Source organism: Vulpes lagopus, chromosome 3, assembly GCF_018345385.1.
Source record: "Vulpes lagopus strain Blue_001 chromosome 3, ASM1834538v1, whole genome shotgun sequence".
NCBI lineage: Eukaryota > Metazoa > Chordata > Mammalia > Carnivora > Canidae > Vulpes > Vulpes lagopus.
The window spans coordinates 1,906,720-1,928,135 of NC_054826.1; the positions used below are offsets into that span (position 1 = coordinate 1,906,720).

General features: G+C 44.8%; 1 protein-coding gene across 5 annotated transcripts in view; it reads left to right on the top strand.

Annotated features, from left to right (window-relative positions):
• BASP1 (brain abundant membrane attached signal protein 1) overlaps positions 1-12,964 on the top strand; it is a 56,247-nt gene extending 43,283 nt beyond the window's left edge. For all 5 annotated transcript variants that reach the window (XM_041750829.1, XM_041750830.1, XM_041750826.1 and 2 more), the window contains exon 2: positions 11,280-12,964. In XM_041750829.1, the coding sequence (XP_041606763.1) occupies positions 11,290-11,988 (699 nt within the window). In that variant the 5' untranslated portion in view covers positions 11,280-11,289 and the 3' untranslated portion in view covers positions 11,989-12,964. The remainder of the gene's footprint in view (positions 1-11,279) is intronic.
• The last annotated feature ends 8,452 nt before the right edge of the window (positions 12,965-21,416 follow it).

Sequence of the window (21,416 nt, forward strand, 5' to 3'; positions counted from 1 at the left end):
AGCAGCAATCAAACCAGGAATAACACTCCAAGCTCTGACGCACGCTGTGGCATGTTCATGTTGTGTTGCTATATATGTGGAGTCATCGTCTTCATTCTGTGTAATCTGTTCGCTATCATCCTTAAAGACTCCCTTGCCCTGGTTCTAGGTAAAATGGTTAGTTCATCCAGATTGGCATTTTCAAAATCAAAACTTGACAGTGGATGGGACCTTTGGATGATTCAAACTGGCCTATATAGGAAGGTGCCTAGATATTATTAGCACAGAGAAAGAAGGCATAAATAGGAATAGCGTGTGAGGTTGTAAATATAGTAACTTTTGGATCATATGGGAGGAATTCTGTATTAGTCATTTTTTTCTGGTTTGGTTTTATATGCCAGTTAAGTATACCAGTGATTTTCATTGTCACAGAATTGTGTTGTTCACTGACCGAGTAACAAAAATGTGCTAATATCCTAATGAGAAATGGAACTGGGTGATGTTGTGGAGTATGTAGTGATTGGTGAAAGGGTACAGTGCATGGTTGTGAGGTAGTTAACGCCTGGAAACTATGTCGTTATGCAAGGTTGCATTTGCTGAAGTGGGCAGTGCTGTAACTGGGGCTTGCATTTTTGTTCCAAAGACTCTGGCAACGCTAATGGATAGAACCAGCACGGTGCTACTGAAATAAAGAATCAGCCATCACAAGTGGTAATTCTCTGCACATCAGCACATCTAAAATTCGGTACATGGGCAAAGATAGATATTAACATTGAACTACCAATAATTTTGCTTGCCACCAAGACACAGATGGGTTCTTGAGAGCTATTTGGAGGGGCCCAGGGATTGGGTAAAAACAACTGAAGAGGAGATTGGGAGACCCTGGCTTCCAGTTACGGGTTGAGGGAGTCTCAGGGATGAAAGGTACAGCGTAGGGAATACAATCCGTGGTGTCAGCAGCGTTGGGTGCTGACAGGTGGCAGCTACATTGGTGAGCACAGCATAACGTACAGGCTTGTTGACTCAACTGTGTCGCAGCCCTGAAGCTAATGTACCAGTGTGCTTCAACTACCATTAAAAAAATCATCTGGAAAGTACGAGGCAAGAAACATATTTTTCAATTTAAAAAACTTTTAAAAATCTAGCAAAATAGGAAATCTTCCCTGCTACATAGAGGAAGAAAGCACAGCCTGGGAGAGAGGAGGTTGTCAGGTGGCACAGGTAATCAGCAGAAGCAGACTCCTTCCCCGGTGCTCCCCCAAAGACACGCACATTCCTCAAATCCTCCTTCTCTCCATTTCTTATCACCCAAGTCTGTTTTGACGGCAGTAGGATGATGGAGGTGAGAGGAGTGTCCTGGAAAAAGAAAGGAAAAAAAAAATGGCGAGCAAGCCATTAGGATGACCCAGTTCTCCAGAGGGACTCTCCAGGGTGGCTGGTGGGCATGCTCCTGAGACCTGCCTCAGAGGATTGAAATCTTAAAGTTAGTCATGACGATGCCGCTGTTTCTTCTACTCAGACGTCCTCTTGATCCGACGTTTCTCCTTTTCTCTTTCACCTGCACCCCAACCACACTGTACAGTAAGTACTGTATTTTGGGGACTCAGGAAAGCAAGTGTGAATGATAGTGCTCCCAGAAGCCCCACATTTCACTGCCAAGCCAGAGGAACAAGTCCATAATGGCTAAAGTAGCCATAGGTGCTCTCCAGGTAAGCAGGCCTCTGCCTTCCTACGTTTGAAAACACTGGCAGTTTTCTCGACTGAAGTTGAAGGCCGTCGAGGTGTTTTCACTCGTAGCAGCCTTAGGGCTTGAGAGTCCCCGCTCTGAAAGGGGGAGAGCTGTCTTCTGTCTGTGGAGGCTACTGAGCATCAAGGAGCTCCCCCACGCCACAGCAACTGGCGTCTGCCAGCCTGGGCTCCTTTCTGAGCACGGGGAAGGGGGGAGACGGAGCACCTATTAGACAGGCTTCCTATTCCAGAATGCCACTGCCTTAGCTTTGGTGCACAGGGGAGTCAAGGTGTGACTCCCAGAGTGTGAGAGAGACTCATCCTTCTGTGCCCTGGACGGGTCCTGCTGGAGAAGCTTGCAGGAGGGAATCTTGGGCTTCCACTGTCATAAGTTAAAAATGGCAGAAAACGATTGGGTCTGAGGGAGGAGTAGATTTCCAGAAGGATCCATGCACGAGAGGTGGAGAGAGACTTTATTCAAAATGAGAAATGTCCTGTGCCGCCTGTCTCATTCAGTCGCGTGCTTACTTTCTTGTTGATGCGAAGCCGATGAATCTTTGCCCTTACAGTGCGTAAAGTCACCATGACCTCACGCTGATGTTACCAAAGCAAAGTTGGCATTTAAAACCTATCAGTAGCCTGGACTCTTTCCCAACGTACAGACTCCAAATAAAATCTTCTAAAGTGTGGCTTTCTGGGGCACCTGGGTGGCTCAGTCGGTTGAGCATCTGCCTTCAACCCAAGTGACAATCCCGGGGTCCTGGGATCGAGCCCCGCATCGGGCTCCCTGCTCAGCGAGGCATCTGCTTCTCCCTCTGCCTCTCCTCTCCACATGCTCTCTCTCTCTCACTCTCTCTCAAATGTAAATAGGTTTAAAAAAAAATAGAATGTTGCTTTCTGATAGCTTTGTAAAAATGGTGATACGTCCTAGTTTTGTTTTGTGTAGCTTCCCTGTGACAATAACTGTAGAAATGAATTCTACCTTGATTAAAAAAAAAAAAAAGTTATTCATGAGAGATGTCTCAGGTAAACCTGTTTAATGAAGTTCTGAACATAGAATATAAAAAGATACGGACCTTTATGAACAAGTTGGATTCTTTTTTTTCCCCCTTGGAAGAAATATTCCATATTTCTGTGCTCAGCTAAAGACAAAACAAACAAAAGTGTCCTACCCAAGTAGACGGTAAAATTGATGGGTGACAATAGTGCTTATGTGTTAAGCTCTTCGGATTCCTCCAAAGAAGGAAAAGAGAAGGAGTCCTCTGTGAAAACCTTCAACTTTGGCAAAATTTAGACCATTTTTATGGTACTGGGCAATCCATATTTATTCTGTCTCAGGAATTTAAGCCACCTTTTCCCATAAAATTCAAGATACTATTTTTTTCCCCCATGAGAAGATCAACTTCTAGGTAGAAGCAAAATTGTCCTGTGAATCTCAAATGCCTGATTGCCAGCTCTTGGGTTTGAAGGAGTTTGTGGTTAGGAGCTTGAGAATTTTAGCACTTACTGAAGAAGAAGTGAATCTAATCACTGCTTAGATAATTTTTCTCACCCGTAGCAAGTGGGTGGAAGCTGGTTTCTGGCAGACAAAATAGACTTTGTCAGGAGGCCACACATGACTAAGTGCTTCGTGTTAGTGTCCCATGAAACAGTATAATCTTGCTTTAGAAAGAAGGCAGGTCCCCCATTTACACTAGGCGGTGTTCCTGAAGGCTTTGCAAACACCGTTGGTGCCCTCTGCTAATTCTGGATGAGGCATTTAAGTCGCTGACTTTTTTTTTTTTTTTTTTTGAGTGTTAGGTGGATAAATCGTTCTATCAAATTGGACCTAAGAACTCTTCCTTTGTGGTTTTTCTCAATATTTCTACACAGCACTAAATGGAATGTCATGGTAGCTTGAGGGACTTCTGAAGGGTCCTCTGTAGATGGACTTAAATTCTATTGAAAAGATAGTTTAAAAATATTTTTAGCATTGCATAAAAAGGAAGATGGCTAGCCTTTGATTGTTTTTAGAAAATGCTCCTTCTTAGAGTTTGGCATAGGGCAGATCTTGGCAAGCAGGACCACCAATGGTTGGTAGATGACCCATCAAAAGTAGGTCAAGGGAAACAACTGAGCATCTTCTATAAACACAACACCACAGAATAGTTCTGCATGAGCAAAGCCAAAGAAATGTAATTTTTCTGACAGTTATGTCTGCATCTGACATGTTTTCAGGGTTCAGGTCCAGTCCCACTCATTACCTACGGAGCTGATATACTCTGAAAATGTTTCCTAAATATAATTGAAGGGGGGCCTGGGTGGCTCAGTTGGTGAAGCATCTGACTTTTGATTTCAGCTGAGGTCATGATCTCCGTGTCATGGGATTGAGCCCCATATTGCACTCCTTGGTCAATGGGGAGTCTGCTAGAGATTCCCTCTCTCTCTCTCCCCACTCCATGCACCTCCCTGTCTCTCTCTCTTTCTAAAATAAATAAATCTTAAAAAAAAAAAAATAAGTGTAGGGACGCCTGGGTGGCTCAGTGGTTGAGCATCTGCCTTTGCCTCAGGGTGTGACCCTCGGGTCCTGGGATCCCACATTGGGCTCCCCAAAGGGAGCCTGCTTCTCCCTCTGCCTGTGTCTCTGCCTCTCTCTCTCTCTGTGTCTCTCATGAATAAATAGATACAATCTTTTAAAAAATAAAAAAAAAATAAGTGTAATTGAAAACATCCAAAAATATTTCTTGATCTTTAGATGTTTTATAAATTTTTATTTCTAATTTTTAGCCAGCTTCATGTTTGTCGAAATTATGGTATATTTATCATACATTAGATGTACAAAGAAATCCAATTGCTGCAGTAAACCAACTGATTGTCAGTGTAATCATCAGGGTGCAAGATGGGGTAAGTTTTTGTGATGATCATTAGCAGGAATATAGAACTGCATTGATTGTCTTAGTCTGTTCCAGCTGCTCTAAGAGAGTACCGTGGACTGGGTGGCTTCAAACAACAGAGATTTGTTTCTCACAGTTCTGGAGGCAAGGAGTCCAAGATCAGGGAGTAGCATGGTCAGGTTCTGGCAAAGGCCCTTTCTGGGGTTGCAAAATGCCGACTTCTTGCTGCATCCTTACCATTATGGAAGGAGTGAGGGAGATCTGTGGGGTCCCTTTCATAAGGGCACCAGACCCATTCATGAAGGCTCCACCCTCATGACCTAAGCACCTCCAGTGGCCCCGCCTCCCCATACCATCAGCTTGAGGATTAGTTTTCAATTTAGGAATTTTGGGAGGACACAAACATTCAGACCATGATGGTGACCATACACATTTTTCACACATAGCATTTTGTTACGTCACAAGCATTCATACACACACACACACACACACATAGCCTGCCCCCGCCCCTGAGAATGAACTTTAAATATCTTCATTTTACTGAATAGGAAATTTGAGAACAAGAAGGGAAGGTGATTTGCTCAGTGGTAAGCAAATTATTGACAGCTGGGGACCAGCACTCAGCACGCTTGCCATTTTTAGCAAACTTCATACTGAGTGCTAGGTGGTTTGTTTTTGACACATCTTAAAGAAATTCATAATTTATTTAGCTTTTTTCTAGATGACATTTTGTCCTCTGCCTTTCTGCCTTTATTTTCCCAAAATGAGAGACTAAATTTTAATTCTAGAGGCTGTGCTGATGATAGATTGGTTTGTTTTAAGCTAAGAAGATTTTTCAGTGCCGATCAGGAAAGTTCTGGATGAGCTGATCATATTAGAGCTTGCGAGAATTGTTGTTTAATGAAATTCTAGAGGGAATTCGGCTTGTACAGAGGTGATTTTGACCCCGTGTAACTGGGGGCTGTGCGTACAAAATAAATATGACTTAGATGATTTTCAATGGCTAAGAAGCATTTTCCATGTGCCCTGATAGGCTTCCTAGAGTGGAAAGTAAAAAAGAATTGGGAGAACTTTGTAGGGGAGGCGTCTCTGTTAGAGTATGTTGATTACAGCCTTTCAAATTTCTTGCCCTTAATCCCCCAGAGAAATTTTCTAATGTAAAATTTAAGCTCTTAAGAGTTCGTCCTTTTTTTTTTTTTTTTTTTTTTTTTAGGTTTCAAGATCTATAGGATCACATTATTTTCTTTTTTTAATGGTTAGATGTATAGTATCCAACTTCCTAATTGAACATATAAACAGGATTTTGTTTTACAAGAAAAAAAATACTTGTCAGCTTCAAGATTCAACAGAGTATTTGTTTTGGAGAAAGAATTCATAACCTTATTTTTAGGCCATTTATTACTTTCCTTCATGTACTCGTTTGAGGCCCAAACCCATCACCTTACCTTGCCTGCCTCACTAGGGAGTAGCTCTTTTATGTGCCTTTCCCCCTCTGAAGGTGTTAGAGAAACACACCCTTGGAGTTTTCATGAAAGTTCATGAATACACACTATTATTTATTAGGAAAAGTCATTAGCTGCCAATAAACAGAGACACTGAGTGTGTAGTGGGAGGGCTGTGAGGTCAGTGTCAGGAGGTGGTGGGTGTGGAGGCCGCCCCTGAGATCCCTGACAGGTGTAGAGAGTGCACCACCACCACGGTCCCTCCTCTGACCTTTCATGGCCTCCCTTCTGGCTTCCCTCTTCCTGTTCCCGGTTGCTTTGGCCCACGAACAGCGCTAGAGTCATCCTTTCTCTCCTCTCATCACCGAAAAGCAGGACTTTAATTCTTCTGGGTTATTTGTGTCCAACTAGAGAGAGGTTTGGTTTTGTAAGATTGGGGGAATAAGTCACAGGACAGCTGTGGGAGATTTCAAACACTATGTTAGGACCTTCATAGGATTAGAGTATTGGCACTTTATAGGAGAAAAGATTCCTCTGCAGAAAGTTGAAAACAAGCCAGGGGGCTGCGGCATTTGACGGTGTTACCTCCCTTCGTAAGAAATGGATGTTTAGCTGAGATAAGGCATAGACCCAAGTTTTTGGCCTTTCACATGTATAATAGACAGTAAATGAATTTTAACTGCAGATTTTGGGTCTGTCGTCATCCTGATGACTGAAATGGAAAATGATTTCTTGCTATAATAGACCCTTAATGTTTTAAAAAGAGTCTTCTGTACATAAAACATTCGGATCAAAGAAATAGACCCTCTAACTATTAGAGCATGGTGACAGTCTGGTGACAAGAGCTAACTGTCAAGCAAGCTTCTCTTGCACACACACCTGGTCAGCAGGAGCCAGCTTGAAACACGCATACCAAAAATCTTCTTGAGATGACTTGAGAGATCTCAAATCTTTAAGATGACATCTCAAAATATTTTTTAAATATTCTTTTAATTACAGGGCTTCTGAGGCCTGATTGCAGAGCTTGTGTGTTTGAAGCCCATGTTCTGCTATTCCCTTGGGGTTTACAAGCCCAGAACTACCTCAGAATTGGAAAATTAAATGATGGGGAAAGGAATTAACATTTATTGCAGACCCATGAAATGTCAGATGTTGGCCTGATGCCTCACATTAAATTCTCCTAAGGTTGGCTTTTTTTTTTTTTTTTTTTTTTTAACCATACAGGAAATGGAAGGACGATGAGGTTAAGCCACTTGCCCAAGGATTCCGGGCAGGTGAGCTGGGGAGGTGGGATTCATGGCAACATCTTAGGAGTCAACCGTGACGCAATATGCAAACACTCCATGAAATAATTCTTGTCCAGAATTTTCAGATTAAACACAGCCGAGTGCTCTCTGTGTTGTTGACTGTTACTTTCTATGCCAACATGAAGCCATAAATCTATAGTTTTGGCCCTTGTGACCTCAGATTGTAATGTTAAAGGACAACTCTGGAGTTTGCTTCCCTTTGACATATTTAAGCCAAGAGATCGACAGCAGTGTTTGATTATTGCATCAGCACATGGAGCTTAGCTTAATGCGTCGGCGTGGGTCTCAGTTTTTAATGACAAGTGAGTGTCCCAGATGTGGGGAAATGCAAAGGTGGTCTTAGCCTTCACTGTAGCTCAGACTTAGCTTTAAGTGAAGTGATTATTTGTTGCTGTTTTTTTTTTTTTTTAACTTTTTTTTAAGCTTAGATGTTTCAACTTAAAACTTTCTACGTCAACTAATTTCTTTGAAAATTAGAAGTAGCCGATATGAGAGAAATAATTAAAATACATGCCCAGCGTTCTCCTTATTTGTTAAGGATCCTGATACAAAGCTTCACTGACAAATGGGAACTTGAAAAGATTAGGGGCAGGGAATACCTGAAGTTCTGAATTTCATCATTATCTTGATGACATCTTGAGTTCTGAGTCACCCCATATCTGCATCAACCTTGTGACCCAGGGTGGGTCACATTCCTGAGACAGCTCTGTCCAGTTACCAGCTTGTTTATGATGTTCCCTTTGATCTCCTGGATGGTGCCTTTTCGCCTTAATTCTGTTGGATTTGACCTTTTGCTTATAGTACTGCCCCATGAGCTAGTTAGAATTTCCATATGGGTAAAAGGAGGATGCTAATGGTCTATTTACTCCCTAATGGTAAGTATCATTGAGAAGATTAAATAAGATCATTGAGTAATGTGTTTAGGATTAGTTTAGGATTAGGGTTTTGCTTGACACCATTATAGATTTTTAAATTACAGTTAATTTGCCCCTGCGCATATGCAAGGCTTTCATCCACATTGTCTTAGGAAACAACCAGACTACCCTGCTTTTCCAGGGTTCTGGTGGATTCTATTAGCCTTCTTCCTCTGGTACCCCAGTGTAACGAACACAAGAAAGTTAGCAAAAAGTAAGGGTGTTTATTAACTTGGTGTTTGAAAAACAAATAGGGATGGAGACTTTCTTACGTACAACCTGATGATGTGCATGCATTTCCTACCCAGAAATGAATCGCAGCTGGGCTGAAAGAATAGAAAGTGGCCCTGTGTTTCAGAAAACCAATTTTAGTAACACAGATTTTAGGTTTGTAAACCAACATGATTTTAAGCCTCTGGGGATGGCTATATAGAATTTCATGCTGTGTGTGTCAGAAAGAGGCACTCCTATGTTCTGTTCAGAAGGCACACCGCATTTGTACTCTGTCTTCTATTCTGTAATTTCTAAGTTTGTGTATGGGTTTCTATTATAGAATTGGAGAATACATAGAAAAAGCAGAGCTGTCAGGTGTTCTGTTTCTTAGCTCTAACCTATTGTACCAAAATACATCTCGAAATATCAGAGCTGAAAGTCCTGCACACTGGCTGCTTAAGAACTCAGAGTCATAGACTACAATTGAGAACACTGGTCCAACTTCTGTCTTTATATTTTCATTTGCTGCTTTGTGATTGCTTATGTGATTAAAGTATATTTAATTGTATTTCTACCACCGTATATATTTGCCCCCCACTTCTGAGGGAAAAATAGCCAAAAATTAAGTCAAATAGAGCCCATTGGATGTCTGAAGTGGGTTGTGACCAAAGCCATTCGTTTTTTAAAAGAGATGTGTAAGAGAAATTCTTTCCTAACATAATAAAGGCCTTCCTTCAGACTAGGAAATTATTTCGGTCATCTTTCAACTTACTGCTTTTTTCTTCCTCCAACATGAAAGACCTTCCAGACAGGAAATTCACATATAGGGTGGAAATGAGCAGATAGAGACAAATTTTGACTGAAGAATAGTGTTCTCCTACTCAACACCCAGCTTTTAAATAAGATAAATGTAGATTATTTAACTGTCCTGAATCATGGTTCAAAGAACTGTAAGGAATAAAATTTTCTGTTCTAAATGAATGACATTAAAAAAAAAAAAAAGAAAGAAAGAAAGAAAAGAGAAGAAAAGAAAAAAGTGACTGGTCAATGAGAACTTTATCATTCAGCCCAGAGTCCTTCACCTGAGACAGAACCAGGTCACCTGTCACCTGTACATTCTAACCCCCACTAGGGCCAGGGACAAGGCTGGCTCTCTCCTGGACTTTTGGATTATTGGGATTCGTTTTCATATCAGAGGAGAAAAATTAAGGATTCAAATACAGTTGTAGTTTCTAATGCCAGAATCAAAGGCCTCCAACGAGTTGAGGACTTTACCTGGAGTAGAAAGTCTGTTAATGACCATTGAATTAGTTTGAATTCTAATCAGGTAATTGATCACGGAGGACATTTTTATATACTACAGAAGTCTTTATTTTAAGCCAAAAAAATCTCAGAAAGCAATGAATACAAGTCTGACACAACAAGCTAAATGTAACTGGAGACACTATCTGTGCTTTTCATTTCTTGAGCGATAGTTTTCCTTTATCTGGTCCTGCTTAATCAGGAAATAGGCCCAATACTACTTGCCTTTGGTCTTTGAAGATACTTGTGCTTATGTGGGCATATATACGAGTAAGGGAGTTTCAAAGGAGTTTGTAGTGTGAGATTATTTTCTAGAAATTTGAGATTTGTGCTTCACTACGGCTCTGCCCTTTCCCTGGAAAGTATGTTAAGACGATGAAGCCTTTTCCCAGCTCCACCACCATGTGAAATGGCTGCATCTGCCATTTTGTGCACGGGTGCTCAACACCCAGTCCCCAGGCTATTGGTCAGGAGGCACATGAGAAACAAACACTGCTCCACCTCTGTTTACCATTGACAAGCTTAGTGTTTAATCACGGATTCTCTGATCGCGGTTGATTATTTCCTCAACTTGCTGCAAGGAGACACTGGATCACTGAGCTATTTACTTTCTATAATTTGCTCTTTTTTTTTTTTTTTTAAGAATTTTTGATTGTAGCAAAATACAGGTAACGAGAACTTTATTTTATTTTATTTTATTTTATTTTTTTCCTGGTAACCATATTAAAGTGTAGGCTTCGAGAGCATTCTGGAGTCTTTATTGGTGAACCGTGGCCTCTTTCACTTTTCCTACTCAGAGACAGTGTCGTGGTCCATGCTGGCTGCTAAAACAAACTACCACAGACCAAGTGGCATGTAAATCAGAGTTTATTTCTCCCAGTTCTGCAGGCTGGGAAGCCCCAGGGGAAGGTGCAGGCACATGTGGCACCGGGGGACCGTCGTGGGCGCTCTGATGCCTGCGCTCGCTGGGTCTGGGGACCTCTGGGGAAGGAGGTCCCTTCTGTGTCCTCTGTGGGGGTGGGGGCGCCCCATTCATGGCCTCATCACCTCCTAAGGCCATCACCTTGGGGCTCAGGATTTCAGCCTTTGGGGGCGCCTGGGAGGCCCAGTGGTTGAGCTTTGGCATCAGGCTCAGGGTCGAGTCCCGTGTGGGGCTCGGGGTGGCGGGGGCAGGTGGAGGGCAGGGGCATGACCTTCCCTCCTCCTGAGGCTTGGGGCCGCGGGGGCAGGTGGGGGCAGGTAGGGAGCAGGGGCACGACCGCGTGGAGCCCAGGGCGGCGGAGGCAGGTGGGGGGCAGGGGTACGACCTTCCCCCCGTGGGGGGCAGGGAGCATGACTTTCCCCCTGCCTGGGCTCGGGGCGGTGAGGGCAGGTGGGGGCAGTGGGGGTCAGGAGGCACGACCTTCCCCCCGCATGGGGCTGGGGCGGTGGGGGCAGGTGGGGCAGGGGCAAGACCTTCCCGCCCCCCCCCAGCCACGAGTAACCCCTCCTTGTGCCCTGTCGTGTTGTGCTGTGTTACAGAGACTCCAAGATGGGAGGTAAGCTGAGCAAGAAGAAGAAGGGGTACAACGTGAACGATGAGAAGGCCAAGGACAAGGACAAGAAGGCCGAAGGGGCGGGGACCGAAGAGGAGGGAACCCCGAAGGAGAGCGAGCCCCAGGCGGCCGCCGAGAGCGCCGAGGTGAAGGAGGGCAAGGAGGAGAAGGCCGACAAGGACGGGCCTGACGCGGCCGCCAAGCCCGAAGACAAGGAAGGCGACAAAGACACGGCGGCGGCCAAGGAAGACGCCCCGAAGGCAGAGCCCGAGCCCACGGAGGCGGAGGGGGCGGCCGACGGCAAGGCCGAGCCCCCCCAGAAGGCCGAGGCCGAGCCGGCGGCCGGCGACGCCCCCCAGGCCGCGGAGCCCGAGCCGGCGACCCAGGCCGCGGCCGCGGCGGGGGAGCAGGGCCAGGAGCCCGGGGAACCCGCAAAGACTGAGGCTCCCGCAGCTCCCGGCGCGCAGGAGACGAAAAGCGACGGGGCCCCGGCTTCAGACTCAAAACCCAGCAGCGGCGGCAGCAGCAGCGCCGAGGCGGCCCCGTCCAGCAAGGAGAGCCCGGCGGCCACGGCGGCCCAGGCCCAGAGCTCGGCCGCGGCCCAGGCCCAGAGCTCGGCCGCCGCCCCCGGCGCCCCCGCGGACGACGCGCCCCCTGCCGGTCACGCCGAGCAAGCCGTCGCGCTGGCCGACTGACTCGACGGCCGGCCGACTGACTCGACGGCCGGCCGGGCCGCCGCCTGTGTCCCCCCCTGTGTCTCTCCCCTCTGTCTCTCTCTCCTCTACTAACTCGTTTCACATCGGAAGTAATGATATGTATTGCCCAAGGAGGAAAAACACGAAAGCAAAAAAAAACAAAAACAAAAAAACAAAAAAAAAAAACACCACACACACACACAAAAAAAACAAAACAACAAAAAAAAAGAAGGATGTTGTCCCATCGAGGGAGGGAGGGGGTGGGGAGAATCCAAATAGTATTTTTGTGGGGGAAATATCTAATATACCTTCAGTCAACTTTACCAATCAGTCCTGGATTTTAAAGCTCAATGTCTGAAAGTACAGTACATCTTTTGTACCTGAACTGCTGTCACATGCGCTCCGCCGCTAAGATCCGAGTATCTTGTCTTCTGCGAGGGGGTTGGGAGTGATGCGTTTGATTCTGCCCGCAGGGCCTCTGCCAAGGCAATCAGATCTTTATGAAAGCAGTATTTTCTGTGTTTTCTTGTTAATTTACAGCTTTTCTTATTTTGATATTTTTTTAATGTTGTGGATGAATGCCAACTTTCAGACAGCCCACTAAGCCTGTCCACATGTATCTCGATGCCAACACTCCATTCTTCCTCCCCAGGTATTTTTGGGAGTAACAAACATTCTCTCATCCTACTTAGCCTCCCTAGATTTCTCATGACGAGTTAATGCATGTCCGTGGTTGGGTGCACCTGTAGTTCTGTTTATTGGTCAGTGGAGATGAAAAAAAAAAAAAAAGTCTGCGTTCATTGCAGTTCCGGTTTCTCTTCCATTCTGTGTCACAGACACCAACACACCACTCATTGGAAAATGGAAAAAAATAAAAATAAAAAAAAAACAAAAAAAATGTACAATGGATGCATTGAAATTATATGTAATTGTATAAATGGTGCAACAGTAATAAAGTTAAACAATTAAAAAAGAAGTGATGAAGACTCTTGGTTTTCTTTTACCGCTCCTTCCTCCTGGGTGATCTCCTCCGGAGACAACAGAGCGCCCTATTAGACACTTTCTTGGTAGTATTTGGTTAGGTGTCTAGAGCAGTATGCTCACACTTCTGGGAACGTTATCTGTTTAAACAATTAGCTGGTGGATCAGTGTTGATAAATTATCTTGGAGAGGCTAAATTGAAAACTGACAATGGCTACAGATATGCGCCCTCCAAAAACAGGGGGGATTGATTTACTTGGAACAAATATTTTGAATAAAACAAGAGACAGTAAGTGCAGCTGACCTTGAAAGCTGGGAAAGAGAATTAGGAGAAACGTCCCATGTATGTACGTTGTGAGACCAGTGATGATCATGTTATTTTATCCATTTATTTATCCTCTTTGTTCAAAGCCTGGAAAGGGGTACCCAAGGGCTATGAGGAGGCCGTCAGGACAGCATGTGAGAGCAAGTATGGACCTGGACTCATGGCGGCCGGATTCCTGTCCTGCTTTTGCCACTAATGACTTGTATGACTTGGAAGTCACTTAACCTCCAGGCCTCTCTGCTTTACCTACAAGAGGGTGAAGCCTCTATGATCTCTAAGGAGAGACCCCTTTTCCTTGGGAAATACTTAGTATAGTCTGTGTACCTGCCTGGCGACAGTTTTGTAGGATAGATAGATATGCAGCGACAAATGTGATGGCACTTGGCACTCTCTTCCTCGGTTTCTCCCCCAGAGCTTGCTCAGATTTCCATATATTCTGTGGAGGAGGGAGAGCTTGGAGAGCCGGGATAAGCAGTGACGCTTAGTCTCTTGGGTCTCTTGGTGATAATACTCTGGATCTTTTCCGATTGGATTCTGGAAACTAAATCTCAAATGTAAAAACTCTTGAAAATGAACGTAACCCTGGCCACAAAAAGGTTTCTCATGATCGAATCAGGTAAACGACAACTTTTGTGGGGGAGTGGGATTGGGAGGTAATTTAATCAGTAATAAGTATAGTTGCACACTCTAAGGAAAATCTTCTGTAGGACTGGTGAAGGATCAGTATCCTGGAATTAATTTCCAAAGAGACCTTAGTGATACAGGAGATGCACATGAGCCTGGTCCTGTTCCTACGGGTGGAAGAACTTGTCTCCAGTCAACCTCTGAGAGGTCTGCAGCATAAACCACACCTGAGATGTTGCCAGGGGGTAACGCTGGAAGAAGAAATGGTGAAACTGAATACTGGGCAAATATTATACCTGTTGGGTTCAATTCACGTCTATCATCGCCTTCTGGTACTTTTGGTTCTTGTTTCTATAGTGAAATGAGTTTGAACCTTCATGCTTGAAAGCCCAGCATACCTGAAATATGTTATTACCTTAACCACCAAGCAGCTGTTTTGGGTACAGAAAATGGCAGAGGAATGTCCAGATTGTTCACCATGTGTCCTGCCATTGGTAAAATAGCTTGGGGTTCGGTTGGTGGTGCTGGTGGGGAGAGAGCAGCTGCAGTGAAGTGTGGAGCACATTTATATGGCTGCTAATAGTAAATGCTGTGCATTTCTTACAGATAAATGTGATTGGTGGAAGCAGTATGTTACATATTCACAGACTTCTTTCCTCTTATTTTAATGAAAAATTGGGGCAGGTTTTTTGGTGGTTACTACAATCAAATGCAGGGCGCCTGGCTGGCTCAGTCAGTGGAGCATGCGACTCTTGATCTCAGGGTCGTGAGTTCAAGTCCCACCTTGGGTATAGAGATTACTTAAAAAATACAATCTAAAAAAAAAAAATCAAATCAGCCTCCTGGATTAGCACTTATTACTTTAAATCACTGGTTAGGGATACGTGAAACAAAAGAGACTTTTTTTCTCAGTTGATTTACACTTAGATGTGTTGGGTAACATAGAGGAGAATTAAAATCTGAGCCAAGTATGCATTTTCTTTCTCTTTTCTAACTCTATTCGAATTGTGTTCAAGTAATTAAAGACATAAATGTGGTCACCAAAATACTTAAATCAGACTTTTAACCTCACCGTGATTCATGACATTCAATTTTACCATACTTAAGGAAATTTGAGATGTAGTCTGAAATCGTATATTCAGCAGAAAAGGTCATATGTGTGGGAGTAATTGACTCAGTCAGGAAGGGAACAACTGGGCAATCCACGTTAATTTTGGAGTAACCCAGATTGTACCCTCCTCGTGGACGATCTAAACTGAAGAGTGTACAATACACAGGCTGTACTTAACAGGCAAGTCAGCACTGTCGGGACGCACCACCCACCTGGCTCACCAACTCACATGGGCACAACATCTATGAGGAACAGAGGGCTCCAGGGTCTAATGCTTGGTGGGGTCCTAATGTGTGTCCTGTAAGGAGGAAGCAGGAATGAAGATGAATTTGTCCGAGGTTGCCAGCTTGGTCCTTCTACCTTGAAGGTCCTGCCTCTGCATGATGGAAATGGACCCAAATCCCAAGAGCTAGGGTGCACCACATACCAGGGCGGCCCTGCCTGGCCTCAAGCTAGCAGAAGACCATCTTTACCCTGTCCATTGAGGCGGAGGGCACCCCTGGCCACAATCCGGGAACACGATTCACCAATCGTGGAGAGTCTTTCGGTGGGGTCAAGACCCAAGGCCTTGTGTATGGTAGGGAATTGGTGGTCAGTTCTGGTGCTGACAAGATCTAGACGTTCTTCAGCTGCCTGAGTTGGGCAAACTGGTAAGTGCCAGCAGCTACGTACAGTCTGTTTTCACAAGGCGTCCAGAATCCTTAATTCTCATTATGTGAATCATCACGGGACATTGACACATGCTGTCTTCATTGGAACATGCACACAACATATCACTTAATGTCCTCTATGAAGGGGTGGCTTTGGGACACCCATCTGAGGTTGTTCCTTTACAGCGAGAACACAGCCCATTTCAGTCAAGTTTCATTTATGGGGAACAACCTACTGTTGATAAAACTTACTGTTTTGGTGATCAGCTTCTTGCCTCAAAATTGATGAGATTAATCTTCATTCTTTTGATCGTTGTTTTTAACTAATTCCCTCAATACAGAAAACTGCACGCTTAGAAGGTAATGCTAAGAATATGCCAAATAACACTAAGAGTTGTGAGATTAATCAGATGAGCTTTTATGTGCATTCTCATAAAAGGAGGCAAGATTTACCTCATTTATAGCTGACACTGCTTTTGGTCTGCCAAGGAGTTAATATTTTAAACATTTAGTTCAGGGACTGCTATTTTTTGTAATTAAGTTGAAATTTTAATTTATTATTATTATTATTAATGTTATTATTAATTACCCTTTCTGCTACTGGAAAAGTGAAAAGGACAATGTAGGGAGCTTTTCATGAAGATAAACGTCTTTGGTTTAAAATAAAAAACTATACCTTATCCTGAGCCCATGTGTTTCATGGCTTTTTTTTTTTTTTTTTTTAAAGGATTTAAGCTATTTATTCGACAGAGAGAGTGCAAACAGGGGAGGCTGCAGAGGGAGAATCAGGCTCCCTCTGGAGCAGGGAACCCTACCCAGGGCTGAATCCCAGGACCCCGGGATCATGACCTGAGCCGTTGGCAGATGCTTACCCAACTGAGCCACCCAGATGCCCTCATTTCATGCCTTTTTAACGATAGAGATTTTATTAATGTATGAAATCTCAAACCCCAGAAACCACTGTTTTAGTACATTCCTCTGAGTCTTTCTCAGTCTTCATTTTATTAAGAGCAATTTTCGTTTTGAACCTGTAATTCTTCTAGCCACATACAGACTTGAGTAAAAAAGAGTGAATATCATTTTTGGAAAAGGACTGTTACCTGTAAAAAGAATCCTCTTAGTGTAATTGTACACACATTTCAGAAAAATCAAGTAACAATATCGTGTATCTCTATCTCATGTACACTTGACCTTCATATTTTTTAAGATCCAAATATAACATGTGTTCCTTATTTTTTTTCCCTTTGAGTGTGGTTTTATGTTTCTCCTGAGTTTCCCTGATTCTAGAAAGTTCACTTTTAGTATCATTCATTTGTAAATTAATTGGCCTCATACAACGTATCCATTTCTTTTGTTTTAGCTCCCTCAGGCCCACATGTTAAATTGTCAGATGACAAAGTGACGAAGGAATGTGCACCGACTTAGAATCACTCAGGGAGTGTTCATGTTTGCCTTCTTCACATATGTTTTTGCTTAGATAGCCCAGGATTTAAGAGAGTAGGCGTAAAGGGGCCACAATAAAAATGCTGTTTGGGGGCTTTCTCACCTTAAGAGATAATAATAACTCACCTTAAGAGATAATAATAACTTGGGGGCTTTTCTCACCATACATTTCCTAATTCTGAGGCCGAGTCTCAGATAATGAAAGCAAAACCTGGTGGAGCTACGGGCTTCCCTGAAGCTGTGCCTGCAGAAACGTAAATTAAAACTTAGAAAGAAATCTGTCTCTTAAAACTTACATAAACATTCTGGCAAATTGAAACAATATATATTGAAGACTGAGTTCTAATTCAGTAGTGAGAAAGGCTTAATACTGGCAACCTCACTATTGTGGCTTTTTAAGCTACGAATGTATTGAAATAGAAAATATGTTACGAGAGGCACCAAACACTTGCCTTGGAATAGAATAAATTAATCCTCACTGTGGCTTGGATTCCCCTTAAGAGGGCCAAGCGACCAGAAAGCCAGCTCATTAGGGTGTTACTTAGTAGAAAAAGGTGACTTTTTTTTTTTTAACCTTGAGGAAGATAATTCTCTTGTAACACATTTTTGTTAATAAAAAGGATGGAGAAGAAAAATGAAAAAAAAAAAAAAACCAACAACACAAAACCTTCTAGCTCCTTTGAAAAAGTGGGGTCGTTAAGGGAAGGCCAAGGCCAAGACCCTGCTGAGGACCTCCCTGGCCAACCTTCGCCCTGAAGAGAAGGGGGAGGCCTGTGCGATTCTCACTGTCTTTGCACAGGTTTGGGGAGTTTGTTCTGACAGGTGAAGCCCTTGAACTCAGTGCCCAGTGTCCACTGTTCTGTCCCAGCTCCCCAATTTGAGAATAGGCCTGCCCCCCCATCACCCACCACAGTGCACCCAAGTCTGACTCATATGCAAATTACCCAGAGTGGGCTTTTTCTTCTTCTTCTTCTTCTTCTTCTTCTTCTTCTTCTTCTTCTTCTTCTTCTTCTTCTTCTTCTTCTTCTTCTTCTTCTTCTTCTTCTTCTTCTTCTTCTTCTTCTTCTTCTTCTTCTTCTTCTTCTTCTTCTTCTTCTTCTTCTTCTTCTTCTTCTTCTTCTTCTTCTTCTTCTTCTTCCTCCTCCTCCTCCTCCTCCTCCTCTTTTTCTTCTTCTTCTTCTTCTTTTCTTTTTTCCAGGCCAAGTATAATGGAGGCTATATTCCACTTGCTACCTATTGAGCTGCCTCCTCTTGCAGGAGCTGAAATTGCCTGGACATTCAGAGCAAATCCTACCTTTTCAAAATAAAACACACGGGTAACAAGCAACAGAACCCATGGGGACACAACTTGGAGCTGAGCTAATCAGAATACGTCTAAAGGGAGCTGCTTCCATTCCAGCTGCTCATCAGAGCCTCATTAGAACTTCTTGCCTTTTGTTTCCTCTCTTCCTCATCCCTGTCCTCTGCATCTTGTCTTTCCCCTCATTTCCTAGGTGGTGGTGGTGGCTGTGGTGGCTGTTTGTCAGCCAATGAAATTCTGAAGTCCTAACTCTCTCCCTGCCCTCCCCGCTCCTTCCCTCTCTCTGTCCCTCCTCACTTCTGTCCCTACATGCAAATGCTGTCCCTGGGCCAGGACTATAAAGGATACACAGCCTCAGTGTGGCCGTGGCTGCTGTTGCCACGTGGCTGACGCCCCTTCCGCACTGGGTGCAGGTGCAGGACACAGGGCTTAGACAAGCTGGTGCCTGCACTGTGCTCACTAAGAGTGGAGCCACCGGCGGTCACCCAACAGGGACATTACGGGGCCATTGACTGTGTCCCCTCTGCTGTGCCTTGTGCTCCTGTGACTTCTTGTTCCCAGGCTGCAAGCCTGTGTCTCTTACTCCCCTTCCCCCATCTGACCCCCTCCACCTTCCTTTAGATGTGTGGTTCCTGAGTACAGGGCAGGCATGCTCTTCTTTCTGACTTTGCATAACCCTTATTATTCATTTGTTCAGGAAGCCGGAGAGTTTACTCGGAACTCACCTGCCCTTGACCCGTGTGTCTCCACCACCACCACCACCCCACTCCTCAATCCAGCTGTAAGAGGGACGTGAGGAGGATACACCCAGGATGCAAGATCACCTGGAACACTTTCTGATGTGGATGCTAGTTAAAAAGAGGGTCGTGCATGTCTCACCACAAGAAGCTCTGCTCCAGTAGGCGGGGCAGGGGTTCCTAGATGCCAGACAACCTGGGGGCATAAAGTCTTCTTGGATGTTGGCATAAAAACCTCCTGGGCCCCTAGCCGTGACTGTGAGTCCGGAGTTCTTATGGAAGGTACGGGGATAGGAAGAGTTGTGTGAGGCCCTGTTCTGGGGGATGCACTCTGATAGTGTGACTTCCACAAGATTGCAAAGGCACCGGGTTAAAATCCGGTGGGCGACGAGGAGGAAAGGGAATTTTTAGAAAAAAGGGAATAATAACACTAGGGTTACTGTGAATATTTTCAGGATGACCTAGGAGTAACCAGCTCAGGATATGTTCTCTGTGAGCCGCAGCGGAGGCCTCAGTTCCTTAAAAAGACTAGGCCCATAAACTCTGGCCTGATCGTCCACTTAAATTACACAGGAAAATGTATTTCTTAATGCTTTCTTGGAAATACAAAGGCAATAACGGTGGAATTGAGACCCTCGTTATCCTAGAGAAGACAGCCTCCTTTGTAAGAAAATAATAAATGACCTACATGGTGTATGGAAACCGTTTGGGGGGTGGGGGTGGGCATCAGAATTCAAGATGGTTTTCCTGAAAATATTCAAATTACAGAGGTGGCGCAGATGTGAATCAAGGAGGGAGAACCAATTACCTTTGTGTACTGCAGGTGAAGTCATTGGGGTCCCGCCTCTATACTCGGGTGGCTCCGGGACCTGGGGACAGATGTAACTTTTTGGAGCTTCAGAATGCTCATCGGAGAACTAGACAATGTTTCTGCCTCAGGGACTGGTGGTGAGAAACAAAGGTTTAGCAGAGGGCCTGGTAGTTAAGTGCTCCTCAAATGGATATAGTACTGGGATGTGCGTTTCCTTCTGGAACCAGTGACAGTGAAGATTGGGGCAATTTCATTCTTCCCCTCGCCCTAATTTTTATGATAAATCTCTCTTTTTAAAGCAAAAACCTATTTTATGGATTGAGCCTGGTATGGTATTTATTCATCCTGTGTGTATGACGTGTCCTGTGCCCAGTGGCTTCAGTGAGGCAGGACGTGGAAGGAAGGGGTGCTCCGAGAAGAGTGTTGAGGGTACAAAGGAGTTTGCTGGCTTTGACGCTGTGGTTCCACGGCATATGGTGGCAGAGGCTGGGGTTGGGGAGGAAAGCCAGCTAAGTCTGCAGGGAAGCAGAATGCATTATGGGGGTGATGGAGTCTCAGCAAGAGGGGACCCATGATAGCTGACAGCTGGGTGTTGGCCGACGACTGGAGGTGAGAGATGGAGATGAGGCTCTTTCTTTCCCTTTGAGGATGGAGAGCTTTGGCCCTAAAGGCCGTGGATTTTGTTTCCTAAGACCTGGGGTGAGGTCCCTCCAAAGCAATGGGTAGGGAGGCCATCAGTTCTGCTCCTGCATCTCTCTGCGTGGTGACTTTTTGGAAGTAGATGCTACCTGAGTGAGCAGAACGGAGGAAGCCCTTAATTTTCTCTAAGATATCCACTCTTCAGCCTCAGGAGCCCTAGCAGGCTGGCCCTCATGTAAAGCACGGGTGTGGGGGGGGAGGGGGGGTGGACCCGCTTGGCACCACCCACCTTAGGAGGGCTAAGCACGTGGCTCCGATGGCCTGAAATCTCTCTGAAGACCTCCGGTGAGTTTATGCTTCTTGACCCTCTCTGTCTCCCAAATGGCACCCAGAAGCTGCTGGCAGGTCCCCTGGCTGGAAGCTTATCTTTGAGACTTTACGAGTGCAGGGACCTTGTTGGGCAAGTTCCTTGACCTCTCGGTTCTTCACCCTCCTTTATCTGTAAAACGGGACTCATAATATCACTGTGCAGCCTTGTCTCTTCCTCTTTCCCCAAATGCTCCCTAACCTACAGGCTGACTGGATGTGCTCAAATTCACCTGTCACCGCTGCTCTGTCCTTGAGGGGCCTGCACTTCCTTCCCTTCACAGTCCCCGCCCTGTGTATTTCTAGCCTTCTCCACCCCTACCCCCAGGGCCTGTAGGGGTCTACTCCTTGTCCAGCGGTCCTGTCCCTGGTTCTGAAGCCCCTCAGCGACAAGGAGACATTGCGTCACAGCTCCTGAGGGCCCCTGCAGCTGGCACACAG